Here is a 27,824-nt window from a genome sequence, read left to right as displayed (position 1 = left end):
AAAGCTGCACTCGAGTTTTTAAATCAATTTCTAACTGCGAGAAGGCCTCAGTAAGCAAAACAAGGAGATATTTATGTAAAATATTGGGTGGAAAATTGGACTGTGCAGGGCAGCAGAAAAGGGATACAGTCTCTTTAAACAGGTTACTGCTCCATTTGTCATTGTGGTGAAGCAGATTTGACTATAATAAAACTAAGCCTGGGGATGAATGGAGGGAGACTTGCCTGTCATCAGTACTGGATTTACGGTGACTGATAGCACTGAACTCCAGTATAGAGAGCCCGCTGATAAACAGTGATTAATTACTGTCTATCCAGTTTATTCCTTTTGAAAGTATATTAAATCCTTCTATAATTATTTGTGAATATATCCAAGGAATGTGGCCAGGCAAAGACGGCTATTTACTGCCTCTCCTGAGAATACAAAACATATGGTAGCGTTTAGACTTGGCAAACTGCAGCACTACGGTTAGGGGAGAGAAAAGATTTGTGGTAAATTAATCAAGTGAGCTCGACAGACTGCCTTGCTTTGAAACGAAGGCAGTATCCATTAAAGATGATTTGGTACAGCATCAGGAAAAGGAAATAAAAATGAAAAATGAGCTCTTTCTGTCACCTGCTTTCATTTCAATCATTCTGTTTCTCCTTTTCATACTGCTATCCTGCAGGTTTCTTTATTGCTTTCACTTATTTTCTGACTTGTAAAATTATTTACCTGCATAAAACTCTGGGCCATAGACAGCTCCGACGACTGGATTTAATTTCCAGCCTGAAAGAAGAGACAGGTCTGATGTGAAACAGCTTTGCAACAGCAAACTTCATTCATCATAGCTAACCCCAGTGCTTAGCACTCGTCTTCACTCGTAGCTTAGCAGTCACTTTCATACACACCGGACTGGTAATTACAGCAGAGTTTAACTTCACATTTGTATTTATTTATTAGAATAAATTATTTATACAGAGTCATCCATGGAGCCAAAAAGGTTAGTTTAACAGAGGAGACCCCATTGACGAGATGAAAGAATGCAAACAAATACCAGACGACCATTTGGCGTAAAACAATATTTGTACAACACACGTGGATAAACATAGCTATTTAAGAGCTGGTAAATAATCCAATCGAAATTCAGTGCTCAATATACGACCTACTGTCTGGCTGAGCTCGCCAGTCCCAGTCCATTTACCTGCAGTCAACCTGACCCGAGAGCCTGCAGAGGGGAGATGTCCTCTGTTCACTATTTGTAGCAAAATCATAAATGTCTCCTTCACAAATGGGTTTTGCTATAAACACAATACAGAGGAAATTCTCTTCCCCCTCCACTGTAACAGCGGTCAGAGCTTAAAAAATACTGCAACAGCTTTCATTTTTTTTTTTTTTTTTTTTTTAAATCGCTCACATTTTAAATTAACCACGAAAAAATATTGCCCCCAATATTTAATTATTTTTGAGAGGGAAGAGCAAGCCATGACATGATAGCCTGGACTTTCCAATTGGGGTTAATTTTAATGCATTGAAAAAAATGCTGATCGGAAAATCCAGGCTGACATCCCATGAAAATGAAAGCTCCCACTACAGACACATTTCTCTGAGGGAAACTCAATTTGACCAATATCATTTTTTAAAAACCATACATTGTATAATTACACAGTTAATTGCACTTGTAAGGAAAACCTTTCATAGCGTGAACTCACTGGTGAAATAAATTGCAAACACTCACTATCCCGAACATGTATGTTAGAGCTAAAGTTTCTCCGCGCACTATTTTTAGAGCACTGGCTAACACATTGGTGTTAAATTCCTGTGTGTCTTATTTTAATCAAGTCATTAATTTACACATGAATTTCAACTCCCGGAGTAAATATAAAAGTGCACAATGTGTTGTTCACACATGATTGTACTTGGGTTTTAACTGTAAAAGGAAATTTTGTTTTATAAATGAGAAATAGAAAGAATGAGTATCATTTATTACATTGCTTAAACCAGTGAAGGTTTTGCTGTTTCAATTACAATCTGAAACTGCCCTGTTACATTCAAAATATTCAACCAGACGATGACATTTGTGATTCTAATAATTTGATTGGATGTGTAAATCCTAACCATTCAATGAAATGAACAGATTTTTACGAATCAATTTTAAGCTTTCTGATGATATGGCAGCTGACCTTTTTCAATATAACTTAGCCAAAATTAATCCAATCATCTGCTTTAGTTAGTCAATTTTGTTCTGTTTAATTTAAAATAAACCCCGTTTAAGATAAGCTCGTTAGGAATAAATTCCTTTAAAAAAAAAAGAACATTTTGTCATCAACCGCACCATTTCCTGTCATTACAAAAGTAACTTAGTCATGATCGAAATGAAGAGAGCAAACCTTTAGATATGGGCATTGAGGTTCAAATTGACTGTTTCTTCCCACATCACTATAATGTTAATCATATTACTGTGAGAATAGCATCTTCATGACTCCACATCAAGATCAATTCTTCCAACCAGTTTATAACAACAAAACAAACAAACAAAAGGTTAACTTACCAACAGGTAAGTGAAGGCACTGATTGGTGTCCAGCCACTGACGTTCTATTCACAAGATAGTTTGATTTGGATAAAGTTAATGGACCTAACTCGGGCCAAACAGCAAATCTGAAGTCCCAATCCCGAAATGGCCTTACTTGAATTCATTAAGAAAAAAAGTATTTTGGCTTATTTCATACCATTAAAAAACAATGACTAGAGGAACAAAATGTCTTGTGTATATTTTCAAACTCTCCTGTTCAAAGATTCCCTTGACACTGGCTAACACTGGTGGCTGGAGCCATTAGCATATATCTAAATAAAGGTTGCCCAATAATATGGGGGTGGTGGAGGGAGGACATAGTAGTCTAAGTGTATGAGTCGAGTGGCCGCAAGCTCCGGAGCCCCTGGTGGTTCAGGAAATTCTGCTCCTGCGTTGGGCTTTTTATCTAAACAGATTCAGATTTGGAGGGTCCGCATATGGAATCCTCTTACTTCAAAGTTTACATATATCTGAATATTTTCCCCAATTAATTGGAACTGGATCTGTTTAATGCACCTTCAAACTTCTTCCTCCTTAAAAAGTAATTTAAACAATTAATAATGGCAGAAAGCAAATTTTACCTCAGTTTTTAAAATTTCTTTACATTATTACAAAGGAAAACTGGGAGATTGATCTAGTTCACTGCCTATTTAAGAACCACTCTTGGATCCTAAAATTGCACCATGGTGTGCAAACCCTTAATGCATTCTCTTAATGCATTCCTCTCTCTGATATTTTAGTGGTAGCATTAACCAATTTATTTTAAACAGGTTGATGCCTTCATCAAAGTAGTGGAGAGGGGAATTTTAGATGCATCTGTTAAAACGTTTCTCATAGCACAATTGCCATACTTCTGGGTAGAAAATACAAATTAAGTTTAACAGCATCTTGTCCTCCAAACTCTTCAGCCTGCAATCTGTCAAGTATGGAAATAAGACATACATTTTCAAGAAAAAAAATTGGGAAGAAAGAGCAACAAAAGTTCATTGAGGGGCAATTTATTTATTTGCAGCTTATGAGTTCTTGCTGGACAACCTGGCAATTGTAAAGAAGGAAAAGTCCCTCAATATCAAACATAATAAAATCAGCTTTTAATCTGCCCCCTTTTCACTGATTTCACTTTGGCCTATGCCATGCTGACTTGCTTCAGCAGTGGTAACTCATGACTGGGTCCTCTACATCTCTGTAGCTTGTGGGTGAGGCCTGCTCCATCCAGCTCCAGTTACACTGCTGTGTATGTTACACATTGATAACAGGCTGCATGCAGCAGGAGTGGAGTTAAGGACTCAAACTCCTCAGTGTTGAAAAGCAGGGACATTGCCCACAGAGGCATCAATCTCATGCAGGAGGGCCCAGCAAAAAAGCACTCTCTATGCAAATTCAAACAGATCTTAATGTATTGAAGGGACACAGTCTGAACAGACTGCCTTTGGAAGAACGTATTGCTCAATTCAATGATTTGTTCGTCAATATTGAGAGAGATTCCCATTTAGATGCTTAACTCATTAGAAATGGACTCGGGGAAATAAAGCATTACTTATCACCATTTTTAAAAATCATATATCATTAACTAGAAAAGAAAAGTAATCCCGACTCCCAACTCATATTAGGAGAGGGTTGTTAGATATTACTGTCACAATTTTAAGAAGGCATTGACAACCTCTTAGGAGTTGCTGACAATTTTAGAGGGCGATCATTTTTTTTGTTGCAACTATTGTTCTCATTTTATTTAATGAAATTGCTAACAAAATTAACTTCTGTCTTCTATAAAGTTTAATCTACCTCACCTGTGCAGGTGCTGGGAAGCACTGCTCTGTGGGCTGGAAGATACTAAACACTGATGCGCTTCAATATGTTGGTCAGAAGTGTATCTAATCTGGATTAGTGCCGTTTTAATTGCTGCTACTAGTTACTTCTCGCAGGTTTAAAAATAATGTAATTGAAACTGAAAACCCATTAATTTGCCTGTGTGGAAACTAATCTGCTAATGTTCAGATCTGTAATTTTCCTTGTACACTTATGTATGCATATTCAAGTTTAATTTGCTATAACACAGGGAGCTCTTGCCTCTCATCACAGGCTATTTCTGAGTTTGTCCAGCAAAGGAATACCTGAACTTCTGCACACTCCAGAGCAAGTGTCCATCTTCCTACTGTGCTTTCCTGATTCATTGAAATCAATAATACAAAAAGAATCCACAGAACCTGCTTTGCGCTTGCCCCAGAAGTAAATACTATTTGCCCATGCATAATCTGTGTCCAATACAAAAGGGAAAATTTGGCTGTAATTATACCTTTCATTGAGGAGACTCCTTATTTAATATTGCTTCTTAAGTCACAATTGAATTGTATTTACCATTGCTATTGATATATTAAAAAATAATCTTCTCCATAGAAATAACTGATTCATTCGGTCATCGGCTGCTGGTTGCCTTACCATTTGTGTATTGATTGGGGGTCTTTTTGTTCGTCATTACTCTTGCTGTTGCATTGTTTACCTGTGATTAAACAATGAAACAAATCACATTCAGGAATTAATAGGATCCTCTTGGAGTAAGCTATAATGTATTGAATAACCTGCAGTCGACCACAAAAAAAACCCAAGAACCTTGGAATTGTCTCTATTCAGTGATGTGAAATAATAATCCTGTATTAATTATTTCAGAAAGGACTGCGACAGCTTGTGTGAGTCCCATGATCTTGCTGTAGGCACTCTGTGCATTCTGTAGAACACTGCCAGTTTGCAGCCGTTCATTTAAAACTAAAACACTGTATATTAATCATAATATATAATCGTGCAAAATAACAAGGTACTTGAATGTACATTGTAAGCTATAATCCACAGATGACGTTTGTTGAACTGTTAAGAGTTTTATCTTGCAGTTTAAGCCATTGTTTGAACCCATGAATTAGTTACAAGCTTCCCAGGTATCTATAATTGCCATGACTCCTCTTTTAACAAAAGTAATTGCAGTAACACCTCTGTTAAAACAGCAGACAAAATAGTTTCATGTTAAGTCATTCAATATTACACAGTGCAATTCGCCCCATGTATTTTTGGCAGTCATGCAGACAAGAAATGACCGACCTAGGCAAGGTTTTGCTCTTCACTTTGGTCCCAGGGGCAGCATTACATTGCAGGGCAATGTGTTCCAAGAACGGGTTTGTAGCATAGATATAGTGCTATGCTCAGTTCCCCTTGCAATGTACTTCAATCCCACCTCAAATGTTCTCCATTGTATCTAAGGGGCATATCCAAGCTCCACGATCAGTTATGGTCTCTTATCTCAGACTGTTACTTTGCGTTGAAACATCTTCCTGTGCTGTGAACTGATGCCCACTTGGAAATAAATTAAAACTGCTTTGAATTCGTATTTCACTGGTAGTCCCTAATACCAAGAAGCAAGAGGCAAAGAAAGGGAAGCTGAGAGTGATAGCAACAAACTAAAAGAATCAATGAGCAAATGTGAAACAGAAAGAGAGTGAGAGAAGACTCTAACTGGTTGGTTAGTTCATGTTCCAGGGTAATGTTTCAGAAAAGTATTTTACACACTGTTGTCATCCACTCATCTAAACAGTCTGCTAAAGTTAGTGGAAACAGTTTGACATTGCCCTGGCACATGGAGCGCCCCTGACAGATACTCTAGTCTGCACTTTTCATAATCATTGACAATCTGTAATATTTAAATGGCTTTGGGTAGCAAAATTATTAAAACATTCCTCGCAAATCAAATTTGAGTGTACATAACCTATGAAATTTTTTATCATACGGTAATAAATTAATCTTGGAAAAACTGCTGCGTTGTTCCATATTGTTGTAGAGACTAAAGTCTGTTAAATTGACTGGACAATACAGATGAGACGTTTTCTATTTTAAATGTGGTTCTATTTTAAATGTGGTGATTTATAAAAACCACAATGTCCCCGAACAGTTTCTATGCAAGTCTATTCTATTAAGTGCACGGCAGTGACGGTGATTTCTGTCTAAGTATATAGTTTTACAATCCATACACATGATGCATTTGGATTCACATTTATGCAGTTTATTAATGACCTCAATTCTCACCTTTGCAAATGGAAATCCTTAGTAATGTTCTTTTAGATGCAGCAACTGAACACGTCATGGTCCATTGCAAATAGTAAGGCCTACTCTCTCTAAATGTCATCCTTCACACCTCTCCACAACTTATTCTTAACTATCAAAATTTAATAGCATTGTGTAAAATGAATTAGCATTTGAAGTTTTAACGACAACACTTCTGTAGTTTCTCCCCTCAATTTTTCAGTTCACATTCTTCTCCCATTCCTATTCTTGATCCTCGTGCTATGCACCATTGATGGCAGTTGACTGCTTCAGGCCTTTTTAAAAAATGACTGTCTCGGGCGGGATATGGGCATTGCTGGCTGGGCCGGTGTTTATTACCTGTCCCTAGTCGCCCTTGAGAAGGTGGCGAAGGTGATGTTGCGCTTTCTTTTTGAAGTCTGTGTGATGAAGGTGCTCCCACACTGTTGTTAGGTAGGAAGTTCCAGGATTTTGACCCAGTGACAATGAAGAGATGACAATATATGTCCAAGTCAAGATGGTGTGTGACTTGAAGGGGGAATGTGGAAGTGGTGGTGTTCCCATACGCCTGCTGCCCTTGTCCTTCTAGGTACTGGAGGTCGTGGGTTTCAGAGGTGCTACTGAAGAAGCCTTGTTGCTACAGTGCATCCTGTAGATAGTACATACTGAAGCTAGGGTACATTGGTGGTGAAAGAGGCGGATGGTGAGGTGCTGATCAAGCGGACTGCTTTTTTCTGGATGGTGTTGAGCTTCTTGAGTGTTCCAGCTGCACCCATCCAGGCAAGTGCAGAGTATTCCATTACACTCCGGACTTGTGCCTTGTAGGTGGTGGAGAGGCTTTGTGGAGTCAGGAGGTGAGCCACTCGCCATAGAATACCCAGCCTCTGACCTGCTTTAATAGCCTCTCCTTTTACGTGGCTGGTTTGGTTGAGTTTCTGGTTAATGACGACCCCCAAGATGTTGATGGTGCGGGACTCGGCAATGGTACTGCTGTTGAATTCCAAGGGGAGGTGGTTAGGCTCCCTCTTGTTGGAGATAGTCATTGCCTGGCATTTGTATGGCATAAATATTACTTGCTACTTATCAACCCAAGCCTGGATGATAGCCAGATCTTAATGCATGTGGCCATGGACTTATTCATTATCTGAGGAATTGCGAATGGAGCTCCTCTAATCTCATCTGAAACTAACTACAAGGTGAAAGATGAACCTAAATTTACTCTCTTTCCAATTTTTCATTCACCCAATCTGTGGGAAAGCACCTGGCCTCGTGCTGCCTGTCCTGATGAAGTCTCGGGCCCATTAGTAGTAGAGGAGGGCAAGGAAGAATCTACAACTGAAAACGCATCAACACTTGCTCTTACCCTTGCAAGTGGCAGCTCAAAAATTGTCACTCTGTGACCTTTAGTTAGTGACTTAGAGAGGGTTGGCTTTGGCTGATTACCGAGCACAAATGCACAGGCACAAGGGTAGGAGGAGAGCACAACTCGGGACACTGCTTACCAGAGGCCGAGTTCACTTTCCTAGCCCTGTTGTAGGGAGTGGAGATCATGACTTCCAAGGCCCAGCTTTCAAAAGACGAAAATTAATTACGTAACCAGGAATTGTCAGGTGTAGTAGGCTGAATGTCTGGGGGCAACACGACATGTTGAAGGGTGTGGAGGCGTCTACTTCTAACTTCTGTGTGGCAGTCATACATGGCATCATTACTGCACTCTACCGTGGAGCAGTTGGGCCCTCTAGCTATGAGTCTCTGGCACCAGCAGTAGCACCACTCAAGGATGCATTTACTGAGACCAAACGGGCCCTTGGCTCATCCATTTCTGGAAGCTAATTAAGCTGGAAGGAAAGTATTGATAGGGGCTTCCAAGATGTCACAACACTCCGACAGTCTGCTCTTCCACAGTTCAATGGGAGTGCTGAGATGCCGTCCCATGCAAGTAGCCATGGTACCATGGGAGAGGTGCGTGTTGTTTCCTCTCCAGATGACAGCAGGCACTGATTGTGCCTCATCTCAAAAAAAGAAAATAGAGCCAGGTCTTTCAGGAGTGAAATTAGGAAACACTTCTACACGCAAAGGGTGATCGAAGTTTGGAACTCTCTTCCACAAACAGCAATTGATGCTAGGTCATTTGTTAATTTTAAATCTGAGATTGATAGATTTTTGTTAAGCAGCGGTATTAAGAGATAAGAGGCAAAGGCAGGTATATGGAGTTAGTTCACAGATCAGCCATGATCTCATTGAATAGCGGAACAGGCGCGAGGGGCTAAATGACCTACCGTTCCTGCGTTCCTATCTCTGCATCTGTGCTTGGTATCCTGAGAGGTGTCATTAGTCAGGTTTGGAAAGGATAGCCTTTGTCCCAAAGCAGCCAGCCTCTGACTCAATGCTCAGTGTGAAAGAGAAGGGGGGTGGGATTGAGGACTGGGGCAGGATAAAGGCATAATGGCAGCTACCAGGAAACCTGGCACAGACCTGCATGATGTGCTGCATGTTGTCACACAGCAGCTGGACGGTCAGTGAGTGAAACCACTTTGTATTCACATAGACTCCAGACTCTCCTACTGGAGCACGCAACGCTATGTGTGTGCAGTCGATGATGCTCAATGTTATGTTCATAAATAAATAGACGTTTTCATTATGAACAGCTAGCTTGAGCTAGTCATTTATTCAGCCATGTGGACTAGTGTACAGGCATCCATCTTGACTACTGCCTTGTGGGTAGCCCACTCTTAAACATACAGCTCCACCTAGTGTACCATTCTAGAATGACATGTTACTGATCATTACACTCAACACGTGGGTGATGATGCAATCCTGGCGAAGCCCCGAGCCCTGTCTTCCTGCTTCGTGGCATTCATGGGGAAGGAAATTAAGTCATTGGCTTTGGCAAAGAACACATCCGTCACCTCGCGAATGTTGACCTAAACAGCTAATTGGCTGATGTTGCAGATGTCACCTGCTGCAGACTGGAATGACCCCGAGGCATAAAAGTTCATGGCCACCGTGTCTTTGACAGACACAGGCAAGCACATACATGGCTTCTGTTGGTGCTGCAGTAGGTGACAGAACTCTGTGACAGGCTCTCGAGTAAAGCAGAGCCTCCTCACACACTGCTCCCTAGTGAACTGCAGGTAAGAAGTTTTGGGCCTGTATTTTCCTGTGGGATCCTGCTAGCTACACTCCTTCTACTTCTTCTCTCTGCAGCTCCATGGACTCTAGCCTGCTCCTCCTCCTCCTCTTCCAATCACAATGGCGCCAAGCTCATTGAAACCAATCAGAAGTTTGCCGGAAGCCCCTGGTCAAAAACCCTCTGCTGACTCACCAAATACTTTCAGAAACGATTACTGTCCGTTCCAGCAGCCAAAACTCCCAAAAGCTCGAAAGCAGCACCAAATAAATTAACCAGTGATTTACCCGAGAGCAGCTGGTGATCCCCTGAATTATCGCTAGAAATATCACCCTCCAGGCAGTTCACATCCCTGATTTTCGTGACTGATTTAGAATTGCCGAACAGGACACCAGAGCTGAAAAGGGCTGAAAAATGTGGGTTTTAAAACAAGCCCATGCTTGAATAAGTGCCCGCTGTTTTCAGGCGGATGCCCTGGATGCCTAAAAGAAGCCCCGACTGAAACTGGTACCAACGTGTGAAACAGATATGCGAGATCATGATCCAACTATCAATGGTTTAGTGCTCATTTTATGGAGGTAAAATGGGCGTTCCCAAATTGAGAAATCCGCCCCTCCCAGGGTATATTATCAACACTAAACTCCTCTGAAATATTTGGGTTTAAAAGTATATATCTTTAGCAAAGTCAACACTTTACACATTACCCTGTCTGCAATAATATGAGAAAAATTACCATTTTTGTTTCCCCAGCTAATATTGTAGTAAGTGCCCCTGAATTTTGTATTAATTAAAATTGTAAACTCTTCAGGGAATTAATCTTTCATAAGCGTGAAAGATTTTTTAATTATTGTAAAATCTGATCTATAAGCTTCACTGGTATGAATGTTGCTCCCTTATATTTGAAACGCGTATAGAGGTCTCACTTATATAAGCTGTAGACTTGCTCTCCCAGTGATGGCTGACGAGGCTTGCTTTGTCACACTAGATTGTGCTGCAAATGATAGACACATGGAAATAGCAGAGACACATGGGCTCTTTATTGAAATTTTGTGCCGCATTCAATGTAGGCAATCTTGTACGTAAACACATTTTACTGTACCACTAAAGAGACTACAGTGAACAATCTTGTACACTGAGACCCTTATACCTATTTGCTTTTTTGGGAGGGTTTTATGCTAGGCATATCCTTGGATTCACTGTCACCAGCCACTCCTGTATGCAACTCCTCGCGTCCCCTGTGAACCAAACTGTGCCTTTACTTGCCCGGTATTTAAGTATATAAGTTACAATATCCAAGGGTCGAATAAAGAAACCTTGTCATTGTATTCTGGTCTGCTGGAAAACATCATGTGCTGACACGTGATTTCCTCATATTTGGTAAATGGAAGAATATACTGTACATTGTATCAAACTGAGGTTAAGGCTGTAAACCAACAAACAATTTATTAACTTTAAACAGGTTAATGAACAGCACTGAGTACAAATAGTATATTTACAAAAATTACATTATTAATCTCCTCAAAATGCAAAAAACAACAAAGGCACTTCTTCTGTGTTAACTCTCAACGTAAAACCAACTCTTGAAACACGGTCACTTATATTTCATAAGCCATCTGCTGCCACAGAATCTCTTGATTAGCCTCATACCCCTAATGGTATCAGACTGACTGCTGTCTTTGTGCAATACTTCCCAAGACATAGCTGCAAATTCCTTTGAAGATACCCCAGAACAAGGACCGCAAAAATGTATTTCTCATCACTATATTTAGGCTTTCAGTCATTCTCAAGATTCAAAATGGTGTTTGCCTAGACAGGCACAGCTGCCAAACAAATACATACTGAAAACAGCCCTATAGGATGCTTATAATTAAATGGATAACTTGATCCATTGATCAGTTCCAAAGACTTTAAATCCAATCTCGGGATAATCTCAGGAGAAATCCAACTGATGCCCATTAGTCCCCAATGATCAAAATAAGCAGATAAACATTTGCATATTACTACATTTTGGCACACCGCTTCCGTATGCATTCAACATACCACTTCCATATATTCTCTGCAGGACGCTAAACCAGAGGTAGCGCCAAGAGAAAAAAATAGTCCTACTGTGGCTTATATCTGTTGGATTGTCTGTTGTACATAGGCTTCTTGGCATTCTGTGCCCTTACCTCATCTGTTAAAGTGACAAGCGACTGGAAGCTCAGGGTCACCCTTTATGGACTGAACGGATTGGGTGACCGCTTTGCGGAACACCTCCGTTCAGTCCTCCGGTTGCTTGTCAATTTAATTCTCTGCTCCACTCCCAATCCCACTCTGACCTCGGCCTCTTACACTGTTCCAATGAAGCTCAACGTAAGCTCGAGGAACAGCACCTCATCTTTCAATTAGACACTTTACAGCCTTCTGGACTCGACATTGAGTTCAACAATTTCAGACTATAACCCCTGCCCCTATTTTTTTCAGCCATCCCCATTTGCAACATTTAATCTCTCCTGCCTTCCACCCTATCACAGACCGCCCCTTTTGTTCTTTCTTCCCCTCCCCCTCCCCCTTTCCCTGCACCTGCTTAAAGCTGGTTACATCTCTAACTGTTTCCAGTTCTGACGAAGGGTCACAGACCTGAAACGCTAACTCTGTTTCTCTCTCCACGGATGCTGCCTGACCAGCTGAGTGTTTCCAGCATTTTCTGCTGTTATTTCAGATTTCCAGCATCCGCAGTATTTTGCTATTGGAAAAAGCCCCAGCCTGTTCAGTCTTTCCTGATAGTTCTAACCTCTCAGTTCTGGGATTATCCTGGTAAAGATGACCAATTTGTAAAAAAAGTAATAACAACCGTGGTGTGGTGATCATATGGCAGTGGTCCCTTTAAGTAATCCTACCATTCTGTGGTGGCCGCTCAAAGCTGTGCTGCCTGGTTCTCGGGTACAGTTCCAGGGTGCTTTGGCCCTGCTAACAGATGGGAGAAGAATCTGCCTGTCCCAGCATATGTGGGGCCTCATGGGGGTGAGGGGAACTAGCTACATTGTTATGGGTACATTTATACACCAGAATTTACATGAAGTAATTGTCTTCTTCCATGATGACCTGATTCGTGACAATTGTACTGAAATTTTACTGTTCAATAAAGGATTAACCGTACTACTAGTATACATCTAGATAAGATATTACCAGAACTAGATTAAACCAGTAGATTTTATTCACCTCTATAAAACAACAAATTGTTAAGGAAATAGGAATTATATTTATTTTGATGATTTTTGTTGCAAAAAGCTCAAAAATGAAAATTCTCTACCATTAACAGTTCATGCTTTCAGTCAGAGAAAAATCTCACACCGAAACGCTTTTTTTTAATAACAAATGCGCAATTAAAAAAAAAAATTACGTCCCCCTTGACACATTTTAGAAAATAAAGATTTCCAGTAACAGGCAGTAGTGCACATCTTAATGCAATCGACAAATAATTTAACTTCAAAGCACACACTGCCGACTATATTAAACTAAGTGGTTTTGCTTATAACATGCTTACCTTGAATAAGAAGCTATGAAATGATCTATACGGGTATGGCGTGAACTTCATAAATGAAAAGTGATGGAAGTAGACACAGGTAAGTGACACAGAAATGGTACGGATCAGTGGTGATGGACTGGAAGAACTCGGGCACAGTGTTTCAGGCATCTAGCGCTGGATCAGAATCGCTTCCCAGTCCAGACTGTTCAAGCTTTGAAAACCCTACTGTGCACTTGTGAAACTCATAAGACCCAGTCTAATAGAAGTAAATCTCACTGTTTCCAGGATCACTGAATTATACCAAAATGGGCATTTTTAGCCATAACAACCTTAACTATTACATCTGATGTGCTAACCATACCGAACTCCTACTTATTCGTCAAGGTATACTATATTTGGATCACTGAGTGTAAGAGGAAGTTCTGTAAAATCTTTTGGCATTCTACTGTGTCAAAATGTAAAAGAAAATACAGGTAAATAAGCCTGCCTTTAATTTTGTAAACACAATGGCCTGGATTTTACGGGGCTGATGACGGACAGCATACGCTGTCGTAAGTGCTCAGAATGGCCCTGCGAGTTTCGGGTCTCCACTTGTGCTGCGCATGCGCGAAAACCTGGAACTTGTGATCTGTCAAGTTTCGCGTTGACAGATCCTTCGCATCCGCTGCAGAAACATCGCTGGCGGAGCCCAATTACTGCCCAGGAAACCCTTATGCCTGGTGAAAGCAGGCATAAGGCCTTCTTTCACCAGCGTAAGGGTTAAAATAAATGTTAAAATATATATATTTTTTAAATGATTAAAACATACACGTACATATGTACATTTAAAATTAGCTTAGGTAAATTTTGGCCTGGTTTACAATGATTAGTTACTTTTCAAAAAATGTAATTTTTATTTTAAAAGCTTAAAGGGTCTTTTGATTAATTTTGAACATGTGATCATTTATTTTTATTTAAGTGGTGTGAATTCTTATTTATTTGGGGATTTGTAATTTTTTTATGGGGATTCCGTAAAATGGAATCCCCATAAGCATCATAGGAATCCCCCTTTTTGATTGGTTGGCCGGGCCCACATTATCCCAGGGACGCTTGTAAACCACGTGCGCCCCTGGGATGCGCGGGCCTTTACGCAGGCGTACGCCTGGGGGCCCAGGACCCGAAGGCTCCGAAGACACCAGGAAAGTTCAGATTTTATTTTTCGTTTTGGAGGTGTCTTCTTCTGGTATGCCTCCCACCACAAATTCAGGGCCAATATATTCAAACTTCAAGGCAAATGTATATTTGTGATGACACTACTTTACATGCATTCGATGTTGCAATTATTTTCTTGTATCTACAATGTTGGCAAATGGATTATTTTATCTCTATTAGTTGATAGTACTGAGCAGTGCTAATAATTCTCAAGTACTGGAATCTGCCTTCCAGCTCCAACTACTTAAATGACGATGGAGTTACTACTAGCATGAATAGTTACAGTAACTCTGGTGCCTTAATTTGTTTGTTCACTCTGAGCCATTACCAATGTCAGTCAGTACCCATATGTACCAGTACTGATACCAACAAAAAACTATTATAAACTGGGAAATAGCATGAGAGAGAGAGAGAGAGAGAGAGAGCATTTTGATTGTAATCTTACAATGGTCCTGTAATTAAGTATACCTTCCTTGTTATCAATACTGATTCACTGTTGATACATGTAGTACATTGCACCGGTCTCCATTCAGCAATTGTACTAATCTATCATTAATGCCCAAAATACTGTCCTGCTGTATTCCAGAAGTCTCCAGCACTGTGGTGGCAGCAAAGGAAACCGTCAAAACCCCAGGACATTTATATTCTTTCTACTTTCAGCTAAGTCTTGCAAATTTCAAGTTGAAGAAATTGGGCATTATTATTATGCTGTAGACTTGTAGATTAATTCCCATGGGATTCACTTAATATCAGAGTTCATTAGTGAGCCTTAAGGTGAACGCAAAAACTAATGGAAATGAAAGTAACACAAAACATCACAGTAAAGATGGCTTAGAACAAGCTTTTAAAATGTCTTCAACTGAAAGGTCACTTGCTCTTTCGTCTCAGTGATGCTCGTGGCTGAGGAAGTTGCTCTCACTCATCTATTTTAGAAAACAAGGCAGTGGGTGTGTTATTAGCTCCAGTGGGCATATTAACTGTCCCCAGCACAGGAAGTGTTTGAGCAAAAGTATTAGACGGGAATATTCTGTCTAAAATGACATCAACATATATGAAGAAAACGGAAAATAGCTGGGCCCTATTTTGATAATGTATTTTTTTTTTATCCATGATCTTGATATCTTTTCTATTAGCTCCAGTAATAAACAAAAACCAAGTGAAGCCTTGTCTTTATAAAGTTCAGATTTCCTTGAATTTAACCAGCATGTGTTCTTGGGGAAATAAGATGTTCTTATAAAATAAAAAGAGTTTTACTTGATTACTGAGTGGCTTTAATTGGCAGTGTTCATTATTAGCTAGGATTTTATAGAGTTTTATAGGTTGTTGATCTCAAATACTACCCCATCCACTGCATTGAAAGAGCAACAAGGAACACCAAACCAGGCACCGTGAGTCCTTTGCTAAATGAAGACACCTGTTTCAGGCCATATATTTAAGTATGGAAGATGGGAAAGGAGGAAATGGAAAACGCACACTAACTAACCAATAGAAAATGATGAAGTAGACAAGTAGGGAGAAGAGAAAGAATTGGACCTGCACCTCTATTTTACGACCTTCTACGATTGTTCCATTTAATTTCTCCCGGGCCCTGTCCGCGTCAGCACTGGTTTCGAAAGTTACGAAACCAAATCCCTGCATGCAGGTAAGAGAAAAGGAAAAGAGTGACATGCATATGATTATACAGGGAATAAGACAGTCTTTTGATACGTTAAGTACACCAGCTGGAACATCAAGGTAACAAAGTCATTCTATGAGACCACAGAGCAACCAGACCCAAGAATGCAAAACGGAAAGTAGACTGAGAGGGAAAGAGATAGTTGGAGCAATTGAAAACACATAATTAGATTATTTACATGCTTGCGGTAATTGTGGTTCAGCTATATTATGCTTGCTAGGACCTGATAATTCTACACAGGTATAAGTGGATAAGCAGAAAGATCACGTTCCAGTGATTGTGTGACTAAGTAAAGTGGGTACCATTAGAAACTGTGAAGATCTAACCTAGATGGGACCATTTTACTTTTCTTAAACCCAACCTGTGCCCAATGAAGTTCCTTTGCATCACATCCCTTTTTTGGAAAGTAACCAGTAAAATAAGCTACCAAACGTAAGAAAATAGTTTTTAGTTTAGGTTCTTATGTACTGAAATACAATTACATTAAGTTTTGGGGAATTTCATGGAAGAAGATCAGACAGTACAGTCCCAGTTTCAAAATTGATCACAAGATGCCTATAGTTTCTGACACCAGCAACGTTACTTCAGTTGAAACCATATAAAATGAAGCAACAAGTAGCAACAAGGCTGGAATTTAGTTTATCCAGAATAAATATAATGATACAGGCTTTTTTTTTTTTTTTTGCAGTGCAGGTAGAGACAGGCCTTTAGATATCCAAAAGTCTTGAGAAATAATGGTTGCATAGGATTTTAATTTATATGTTTAATATTTTTAAATTATATGCCACATCATATATGATGCAGCCATGGACAAACATTAAGACAAATTTTGTCTTGCAGTATTTGTACTGGATAAAAATGGGGAAGTTACTCATAGCTTCCCATAGCTTAATGTACATGCAGCAACTCTAGCTCAACATGTAATGACTAACTCTATGCTTGAACTTGTGTGTATAAAGGAGAGCTCTGAGTGATGACACGGTGTGGCAGATACTTCCACAAGCAGTGTGTGAAGCTTTGCTGCTGGTATTGTGTGCGGAGCAGGAGAGTGTATGGAGGTGCAGCTCCTGTGGTTGCTGACAAAAATGGAGAGGCTTGGTTTAAACTCTAGCAACTCATGGTGCCGCTCATGTCATTATCTTGTCGAGAACTGACAGCCGATGACAGCTCTCCACAGTTGTAAAGGGTCTGGCATTGAAGAATATATCCTCATCAAGTCCACTGGTCTGTGTGGATCTAGACATGATTTCTGTGCAGTCAACTAAACAGAGCTACAATATTGGATCACTTGAGTGGATAGGCTTTGTAGAACTCGAAAGTTGCCAACAGGGGTGAGGAAAGCCAAGCTTTCTTGAGGAGTCTCACTTTACTGGCAACTTTTTCACCCATCCTTGCCACTTGCTTTCCCCAAGGTAGGTCAGATGCGATTACCAGGTCACAGATCTGAATGGTTGTAACTAAAAGGAGTTTGGAAACTTTACAGCGTGGAGAAAGGTTGATAACATCACAAGCAATCATTTTCAACAGAGCTATTGATTGGTCCCCTTAGTGCTGAAGGTAATTTGCCATTTGGTCATCCAATGTTGAATGTTCACTCTGTCTGCCTTGACTGATTTTGTTTTTGCTAGCCTTACTTTGCAGCTCTATGGAAGCTGGTGCCATCAAGAAAGGGGCTAATGCCACTTTTGATAATATGTACCAAGTCATTAATGAAGGGAAGAAACAAGATGGAGCCAAATATGTTTCTCACAAGGACCCTGTGACGCTGACGTAATAAGACTAATTAACATGAACTTGTGTCCTCTTAGAAAGTAACATACTCAGTTCAGCACATTACAACTCATCTTCTCAATGAAGCTGGGATTTCTTGCTATATAAAAAGTCCTAAAAACGGCAAGGACTGCAGTTCTCAGTGGGTGCTAGAGTTGTGAGAACCGCTTCATTTTTTAGGCCAATTGATTCAAATTTTCATCTAACAGAATTGCTCTGTAGCCAAATTAATGTCTAAATAGCAGGTTGTTATGGTTGAGATATTGCAACAATTTTTATTTTCTCCGGCTTTCGTGCATTTCCATTTATTGGCGAAACAGGTAATAGATGGCAGTTATTGAGGGTCTGATTTAGATCCTTTCTTCTGGTTAGGCACAATGTTTGCTGCTTTCCAATCAGATAAGGAAACTTCAGCTGTCAAGTTCTGTTGAAAATGATGGACTGGGATCAACTGGTTCCTTTGATAGCTCTGTCAAACCAGGGCATCTATGCCATTGAGCCCGGTAGGTTTTCTGGTATAAGGCTTTTAAAGATAATTGATCTGGATTTGAATGATTGTGTTGTTACACATCAGTGAAACATAAGTATGCAATGTTGGATTGAGATGACTTCTCAGAAAATGATGATGCAGAACAATTCAGCATTTTCCACAGAGGTGGGATAAGTGACTCTGTTCCTCTAAACAGGGGTTGTTCTGTTTTCTGTGTTGAGGGTTGTGAATCAAGGATAGCATTTTTCTATTTTTTAAAAAAAGTAACTATTCAGCTTGTCCACTTAACAAATGCAATAATCTATTAAAATGTTTTATAGTCTCATGCACATGATTACAAGCTTGCCTGGTCATTATTTTTGTTTTCCTGACTTCTAAAGTCACAATGCCCACGTCGTATAAGTTTGACATGTCGAAAGTGTTTTAATGTGGTAATTATAGTGATAAGTATCCTGTACTCCATTCTTCACAGAGTAAAAAGTAACATTTGTCATTACACTGTTAACATGTAGAGATCAGAATGGCATTCTTTGACCTAGTTAGGATCCCTATACATGTAAAAGCAATTAGCACACGGAACTTTAAATGTAGTAGCCAAATTACTATCTCTCGTAGCCAAGAGCTACTGTACATTTTCAAGTCTTGTGGTGATTTCAGGCCTGATGGCAGGCAGAAAATATACCTAACATTGTATCAGACTTATGCTGTTAGACAAGGAAGAGGGTTATTTGAAGAAAAAAAGTTAACACATTAAATTGCCTTGTAATTAGACTCTTTTTAAATCTGTTCTAATAATCATATTTATACCATAAACTATAAATTTGTACCTCATGTGCTTAAGGGGGTTTATATCCTTTTGCAAATTAAATTGCTTAAACAAGTTTAGCCCTTCAGCCACTAAGGCAGCCTTACAGCCCCATTTCAAGTGTTCTTTTTTGCTTTGAAAATGCAGTTCATGTAGACTTAAATTTCATCTACTTGTTCAGCTTTAAACTTGTATTCCTGATTATCATTTTCTGATACATAGTGAGGTGGTATATCGTTCTGCTGTCTGCACAAATAAGGAAGATTAGAGTTTGGGCAGGAGAGTGTTTTTTCTATAAGATATTTGACTACTTATGGTTGGGTGAGAAAATAAAAATTGTTTTGTATCAAAGTCATTAGCTGTTTAAAAAAACAAAACCATAAAAATGATCAACTATTCCAGGGGAATTGCTGATGATTTGGGAGATTTTCTCAAACTAATTCTATTTGTGCAGGATAAGGAGAGGATACTGGCAGCTCTAGGAAATGGTAACATCGTGTTTAGCAGGGAAATTGGGTGGTCTGTGGGAGGATAGCATTGGCACATTGGGAAGGTACATGCACAAGACTGTATCTGAAGACCGCGATCAGAAAATACTATAGGCCATTTGATTAATCACATCTGCATTTTGAGCCCCTGTTCTGTCATCTTCGCTCTGTTTAGCGGATGGTACAACTGGTATGTTGAATATTCAGAACATTAGTCTTTGCCTTAGCCTTGAAATGAGGCTGAGGTAAAATAGACAAGTAGGAACCAATATACCAAACATATTCTAAATCATGCATAGTGAAACAAAATTATTTACACTTTGTTTAAGTACAGGTTACATACTTCTGTTACTTTTGAAATTATTCTGAAACAGTGGTTTTTAAATATTGGTCTTATAATAAACATTTTACTGCACTAGCTAAAGTGGTTGCTTCCATATACTGTCAAAAATATCTGCAGCATATTAAAGGGAGTCTTATACTCATCTAAGATACATTAAAGGCATGCTGTCATTGCTTCCAAATGACTCCATGATTCAGAATAGATGTGGTTGATTAAGAACATATGGGAAATCTGTCACTCAATGGACTAAACTACAATACTTCAACAGGTAATATAATGCTCCATGATTGGCAGAAGGTATACCAGACATATTACATATGTTCATATTGATTTTGGAATATTAAAAAAAAATATATACTTAATTGCGGTCAATTAGCATTACATTAGTACCAGAAAAATTGAGGGGATTTTGATTATTGTCATTTATTAAGGCCATCGGCTAGAGTCTAGCATGTGAATGGCTAAAAGACATTCACTCACATGGCATAAAGTCTTTATCGTAGTTCACACAATGGGCCGACTTTTCATGCTGATGGATACTGGTGGTTCTACCACCAATGGGACCAGTTCTTGGCCTGTTATCTCTTTAACCTCATGGTTAAAATTGAAAGCTGCATTGTCGGTTTTTAGTATCTGTTTTTGAAAACCATTGTCGGAGTACAGTGAGAAAATTAATGGAGCAGACACCTGGCCAGAGTCCTGTCCTGCTGGTGAATGGGTTTCATTGTAATGTTGTAGTAAAGTAGAAGTAATAGTAGTAGATGTAGAAGTGAAATAATAGTTAAGTTAAAGTAGTAGTATAGTGTTTAGGCAAATAATTTAACAAAGTAGAGATAACACCAACAGCCACTTTATACTGCCACTGCTTCTGGTATTTATACTACAAAGTCCAGCTCCCTTCTCCCAGTGGCAAACTGGATCTATGATTCTGCCATTAGGATAAGGGAGTTGGATTTAGCAGTGTAAATGCTAACGGATACTGGTCTTCCGGAATCCAAAGCAAACAGCGCCAGTATAAAAATGTCTAACCTCGAACGGGCCTCTTCCTCATGATCCCCGCTCTCCGCCCCCTCCCCCCCCACCCCGCCACACTCCCCCCCCCACCCCACTGTGGTGACAATTGGGTGGCAGATCAATAGCACTCACTAGCTTCACATCCAGCCTGCCCCATTCCTCCTGCCCCTACTGCAGGTGCTAGAGGGAGGTTGGTATAATAATGGTGCAAAACCATGTCCAGCTACTATCAGCAGGAACATTTTGCCCTTTTAATCCTCTAAACCTACTCTTTTGCACATTAGCCCACTAAACCTGCTGTTTCATCCACTGACCTTTTAAACTGACTGTTTCACACACTAATCTTTTAAACCTGTTGTTTTATGCATTAATCCTCTAACCCTGCTGCTTCACACATTAATCCTCTAATCCTGCTATTTCACACATTATCCTTTTAAAGCTGCTGTTTCACCCCATAACCCTTTCAGGACAACAGACCTCTCTGCAGCCTCTGAAAAGCATTCACGTTTTATGACATTGTAATTTCTGAAATCATTCTCCACAAAATCCTTAATTCGAATGTTATCACACCCATTTGGTGACTAAGGCTCGGGATACTTTTCAACGTGTATAAACTTTAGATGTGACAGAAATCAGCCACTCTTTTCACAAACAATTCCATGATATGTGAACATATATGAATATCACAGGGGGCAATTGAAAACTGCCTTTCCAAGAAAACAGTAAGAACATCCATTAATGCCCATAACTACAGCGCTGTGTGCTGATCCTCAACCTAATCTCTGCTACTTTCAGATGTGCAAGAATGTCATTGCAATTCTTACAGATCATTAAGGATCCACATAGACCAGCTCACTGACATCAGCGTGTGTCATCATCTGCACCCTTGTTAAAGACAAATAGCTGTGAGGAAACAGGATGCGGTATCTGTTTTACTGTATTACTGAGTGCTGGTGACAGAATGGAGGGAGCTGTTGTGTCAGTGTTGCTGGGCTTGATGGTACAATGGAGCTGTTAGCAGCCATTAACCTAGAATGCCACAGCTCTCTCTACGTTAATTGAGCTCCTGTTCACTATCCAACTCAGTCGCTCGCCCACGCTAGTTACCACAATTATGTCATCAGCACTCATTACTAAAATAATCAGCAGACTGTTAAAATGGAGCACAGAATCCTCTTTCAAATTGAGATTTGTGTTTACCTGTGTGTATTGCCAATTGAGGCCATTGGGCAGTCTATCCTATCGTGTGAGCACATAACTCTTCGGAAATTTGTGATATTGTTAGCAGAAAAACTACTGATGTCACATACACGTGTACACGTAGGCATTCTGATAAAACTACTGATGTCACATACACGTGTACACGTAGGCATTCTGATAAGCAAAGCTGTCCAATATTAAGAATGTGTTTTATACAATAACCTATGAGTATCTATGTGTCTAATTCAGTATTCAGTACACTCACACATAACGTAAAATACCTACAGTGTCTCTGTTAATTTACTGAAACTACTTTAAAAGATGAAGCGAACAAGTTTGGAGTGTGTCGCTTACCTTAGAGCCCCGCTCATTAAAAATTATTTCAACGTCTAAAATTTTACCAAATTGCTGTAAAAGAAACAAGAGAGGCAATCATTAGAAATATTACACTGTGATTCACAAAGTACAAACTTCAGAAACAATCCTTTTCATATGGAGCTGAGAAACTCCTGCTTCCTTGCAAACGTACAGTCGCTCATAGTGCTGAAGGGGAGCAGAATGTAGAGATTGTGTGAGGAGTTTGAACACGCAAGCATCATGTCATGGGAGTTACCACTCTCCAATTTAATTGCATCACAGTGTTCAGTTAACTCTTTTCAACAATAGGGTTATCTCTGCAACACAGAAGATAACACTTATAATTTTCTCTTAAAAAGTGTCATGCAATTACTTGTAAGTTTATTGAAAATACATGACAAGGCTTTCCAATTTTCAGGCTAAGACCATTAAAACCCAATAACCATTTAAAGACATATAAAATGCATTTTTCAACTTTTGACTATTTCATATTATTTCATTAACAATGTGAGTTTTATGGTTATGAGCTTACTCTAAAGTAACAGAGAAAGTGACTGCATTACTACATTGTTATTTGCACCAGAATTAATGGCTTTCAATCCATGAGGTGAACAAGGTGAAAATATCTGTACTGATAAATATATATTTTTTTAAAGTGGGGTAGCACCAAAACATCCCAAAAATTGCCCAACTAAAAGAAAAAAAATCACCAAAGTAAGCAGCACACACGTGAGCAATAACCCTCAGTCACTGACATTTGGCCACAAAACATTATGAGGCGACACTCCATCAAGGAGCTGATAACTCTTCAGGAAAGAAAATCAGCCTAGAGCATACACATGGCAGCAACAAGTGGGCTGAGGCAGTCACATACTCGGGTGTCGATAAATATTACTTACTTGAGCTTCTGCTTGCAGTTAAAACATAATCAAAACTAGATCAATGTAGTGGCTTGATTGTCCATCCATTACCACATGGGTGCGGGCATAAGCCGTAATACCATTCTAACAACTGTATATGTAGAATAATGAATGACTGTGGTGAACTGCAGATATGTAAGTGATAAGCACAAGTCATTTTGTATTCATGTATATACAGGCCCAAAACCAATGAGGAACTCCTTCCTCCATACAGATCTGTAATTCATAAACCTACTATTGTGCAAGCCATTTTTATTAATGAAAAAGCCTGGTATTACATTGGGAAAGGTGATTGCACTGAACAGGAGGTTGTCGGGAATAAAGAACAACAGGTATAATACATAAAAAGAAAGACTTGCATTTATATAGTGCCTTTCATGATCTCAGGACGCCCCAAAGCACTTTACAGCCAATTAAGTACTTTTTGAAGTGTAGTCACTGTTGTAATGTAGGAAACGTGGCAGCCAATTAACACACAGCAAGGTTCCACAAACAGCAATGTGATAATGACCAGATAATCTGTTTTAGTGATGTTGATTGAGGGATAAATATTGTCCAGGATAACTCCCCTGCTCTTCTTCAAAATAGTGCCGCAGGATCTTTTACGTCCACCTGGGAGAGCAGATGGGGCCTTGATTTAACGTCTCATCTGAAAGACAGCATTTCTGACAGTGCAGCACTCCCCCAGTACTGCACTGGAGTGTCAGCCTAGATTTTTGTGCTCAAGTCTCTGGAGTGGGACTTGAACCCACAACCTTCTGACTCAGAGGCGAGAGTGCTACCACCTGAGCCACTGGCTGCCATAACAGAAGCAATGGACATGTGATGCAGATATGAAAATTACAGGGAAATAATCTACAGGCTCCAGCAGTGATATTGGGTTTTGTTTCTCTGCATGTTACAAAGGAATAGTGCAGCTTGCATATGTTGTATGAAAAAAATGAGCTGTTGGATATGGAGTTTTATATTTGAGTAAGCTGATTGCTTCGTGGGAACCATGGCCAGAATTTTGCTGGCGCTCAGAGGTCGGGACAGAGGTTAAATTCGCAATGATTGACAGCGGATTCCGAACCCGCCGTGATCCTGCCTCCACGCAACTTTCCCCGAGTGTTGGGTCTCCGATTTGCTAACGGACCCGACACCAAGCGGCGGGAAAGGGATTAAAGGCACTTAACTGCCTATTAAGTGGTAGTTGAGAGCTATTTTCACCGGGTTTTTGGATTTTCCAGCTTCTGGGTCGGGTTTCACGACGTTCCGACAACACGCCAGGTAAGTGAGGCGTGAACACCAGCGAGCTGGAGACTTCACAGCTGCAACTGCAGTGTAAAAGCTGCACTCTCAAATCTGGTCATTTAGAAATCTGCGAGGTTGGTGATTGAATAATTTTGGGGACATATTCTGTGTTTAGGCTGCAAGTATGTGTTGTGCACTATAGATCCACTGTAACCTCATCGAAGCGGGGAGCAGCCTTAGGTTTTTATGCTGCTATACCTGCAGCAGCCAGCACTTCAGGGAACAAAATGGAAATTAATCTGCGGAGGGGACATGGCCCCTTTAAATAATCAGTCCAACATTGCTTCATCAGACGCGAGCAGCTGACCCGCACTCGGCAATTGTCTTGGAGAACCCGCATGTCGCCCTTAACGAGGCCAATCAACGGAAAATTTCAACTGCAGGGTGGAGGGAACTGGGAGCGAGACCGGAACCCGCCAAACAGTGGACCCGCCACCATCCCGCCTCCAGGCGCAAAATCGCGGCACATGTCTCTGGTGTGAGAAACACAACAAAGAATGGCAATGTTTGTGCTGATTTCGTTTGAGGGCTTATGCTCCCAAAGTTTCTCTCCTCCCAATGTCTTTCTTAAAGGCAAACTGTGGACCCAGCATCTGTGGTCCCAGGTTAACTCTGGACCTAGTCATCCAATTAAGGGGCATCTCTGAAGCCTGTCTCTGTGGTCCCTGGGCAATTCTGTACCCAGCCTCCTGTGATTGTTCCTTTCAAAGGTTAAAAATTCCTTCATTTTGTTGGTTCTGAAAAGTCCCTACTTATTACATTTCAGAAAAAGCCCATATACATATTAATAATCTGCAACCAAGGAGATTTCTACCATAGTTGTCTTATCCAGGTATTCTCATTAAACAAACATTAAGATGGTCATAAGTGAGCATTTCAATGAATATTGATTGAAAAGCATAATCTATTTTTTTTATATCCTTAGCATTTATACCTAATGACTGAATATTTTTATCTAAATTAATTTTCAGTACATGTATTTTATCCACATTTTATAGCCTCTAAAGCTGCTTCTGTGTTTTTTAAATTTAATTTCCCATTATATTAAGTTTAAGCTAAGGTAAGGGTGTTTAATATTTCATCATGAATAAATCTTTTAGTTAAAAGTAAAGCAGAAATATTTCTAGAGAAAACAAAGTAACATTCCACTTAGAATTCCTGGACACTTTTTCATTACTGAATACTCTGTTTAGCTTTCCCACTCCAAACACCTTCATCAAAATCTCCACAAATGATTTCCTGCAAACGATTCATTCTGATTATAAAACAAATTAGAGAACTGAACAGAGCCACAGATTTGTATCTGTATCATATCTGTAATTTGTAATATTCAGAGAGTGAACTGAATTGTCCTGTCTTCTGTTGGAATTTTTGCCGGTGTTCAAATTGTTATTTAATGCTTATGGGATTCAATGACTATTTCTGATAAGTGAATACAATTTTGGCAGAAAAACGGTTGCTGACTAAACAGTAATAGCTTCCAGTCCTACTTTAGTACTCAATTCTATTTGCTCTTTTTATCATTTCATTTCATTCCAAAACTGCAAATAAAGATCCCTGTGAATGTGTTGTGAAATTGGGTGGTTGAAACTCGATTTGCCCAATTTAAGATTTATCAGGGGCAGACTAGGGGTACAAATTGTTAGGCGTTGCACCCATTTATTGGACGTAAAACAGGCGCAATTTAGTAATGGACTAGCTGTACCCAATCTGTGCAGGTGTTGGTCACACTGCCAAATTTGTGGGACCAATTTTTTAGGCGTTCTAAGCCTAAACATATACATTAAGGGTCGAACGCCTGCTAAAGGACCCCTTTCACAAATTAGTCACCTCATGAGAGGGGTAGGTTTGGGCCTGGGCCTGCCCCGTTCATGATTCTTCAGCGGCCCCTGCAGTTGCCAACCAAAGATAGTTTTTTTAAAAAATGTCACCTTCCTAATGAGCCAGGAGGAGCAGCAGTGCTTCCGCGACTCCACAGAAATCACAATCGCTCCCTTCCCCGCCATAGCCCACTCCAACCCTGCTCCTGCCAGGCAGGCAGGCAGCCGAAAATCGTTTTCTTCCGTGGGGAGAGCTGCCTGTGAAAAGCACAGTCAGTGCCGACAGCTCGCCCCGAGTATACAGATGAAGCCCGAACCCGATCCTTGGGCCTCCGCCAGCGCCATGTTTGGACCCGGAAATGGGCGCATATTCTGGTGGTCTCATTACTGGAGGGCACCAGTGGGCAACGTCCCATGTAACTGCTGATGTTGCGTCCCATGTATTTTCAGGCCATATAGATTTCTGTTACTAAGGGAAAAAAAGGCAGGCATCAATTTGTTTTTTGAAAATGCATTTTGAGTGACTTGATTGGCTCATGAATAAATGTTACAAGCAACTGTTTACACTGATAATTCCCCTTATAAATGTTTACATAGGCAGTTATGATGTTAAAAAAAAATTAGAACAGGAAGTAAGATTTATTGACGGGGAATAAGGTTTGTGGACAAGATGTGTGCGGATACACAAGACTTTTAATAAGATATATAGATTACCCTACCAAACAATCCAAATTATAGTCATCTTTGAGCAATGTAGAGGAAATGGGGCTTTACAAACATAAAGTGCATTGATCCAATTTAAAGGGCTAGGAATTAGCAGATGAGATTTCTTTTGCTAAAAAATATTTCTCTTTGTTCACTGTAATATCAATATCTTCCCTCTTCCTCTTTTAGTATTGTTTTTGAGGGCAGCATTTTTCTGTCCAATTACTGCATTGTGTTTTAAATCTTAATGAACCTTTAGAGACAAGTTGAGATTTTCATCGCGATCTCTCTCCTTTTCTGACAGGACATAATAAAGGCTTTTTTTATAAATGGCTAATTACTACAAAACTCTCATTTTAATTGCTGTGAAAAGTCTATGAATTCTATTTTCTGCTGGAGAAACAGCGGGCTCAAAGTGCTTAGTTGACACATCAGAACATCTAAGAGAGGTGACAGATGCAGAGAAATTCACAGAACCTCTTTCTAAATGATCGCTGATGT

The 27,824-nt window shown here is 39.9% G+C and overlaps 1 protein-coding gene across 6 annotated transcripts in view; it reads right to left on the bottom strand.

The window, feature by feature from the left end:
• rbfox3a (RNA binding fox-1 homolog 3a) overlaps positions 1-27,824 on the bottom strand; it is a 538,927-nt gene that overhangs the window by 59,035 nt on the left and 452,068 nt on the right. For 5 of the 6 annotated variants that reach the window (XM_085963564.1, XM_085963569.1, XM_085963565.1 and 2 more), the window contains exons 4-7: positions 22,583-22,636; positions 15,983-16,075; positions 4,989-5,049; positions 715-768 (exon numbers count right to left, since the gene is read on the bottom strand). In XM_085963564.1, the coding sequence (XP_085819690.1) occupies positions 715-768; positions 4,989-5,049; positions 15,983-16,075; positions 22,583-22,636 (262 nt within the window). The remainder of the gene's footprint in view (positions 1-714; positions 769-4,988; positions 5,050-15,982; positions 16,076-22,582; positions 22,637-27,824) is intronic. The other variant, XM_085963566.1, reaches the window with a different exon arrangement.

This window comes from Somniosus microcephalus, chromosome 21 (genome assembly GCF_052327205.1).
Source record: "Somniosus microcephalus isolate GS21.2 chromosome 21, FLI_Smic_1.0, whole genome shotgun sequence".
In the NCBI taxonomy this organism is placed as follows: domain Eukaryota; kingdom Metazoa; phylum Chordata; class Chondrichthyes; order Squaliformes; family Somniosidae; genus Somniosus; species Somniosus microcephalus.
This window is presented reverse-complemented; position numbering and strand designations above follow the sequence as displayed.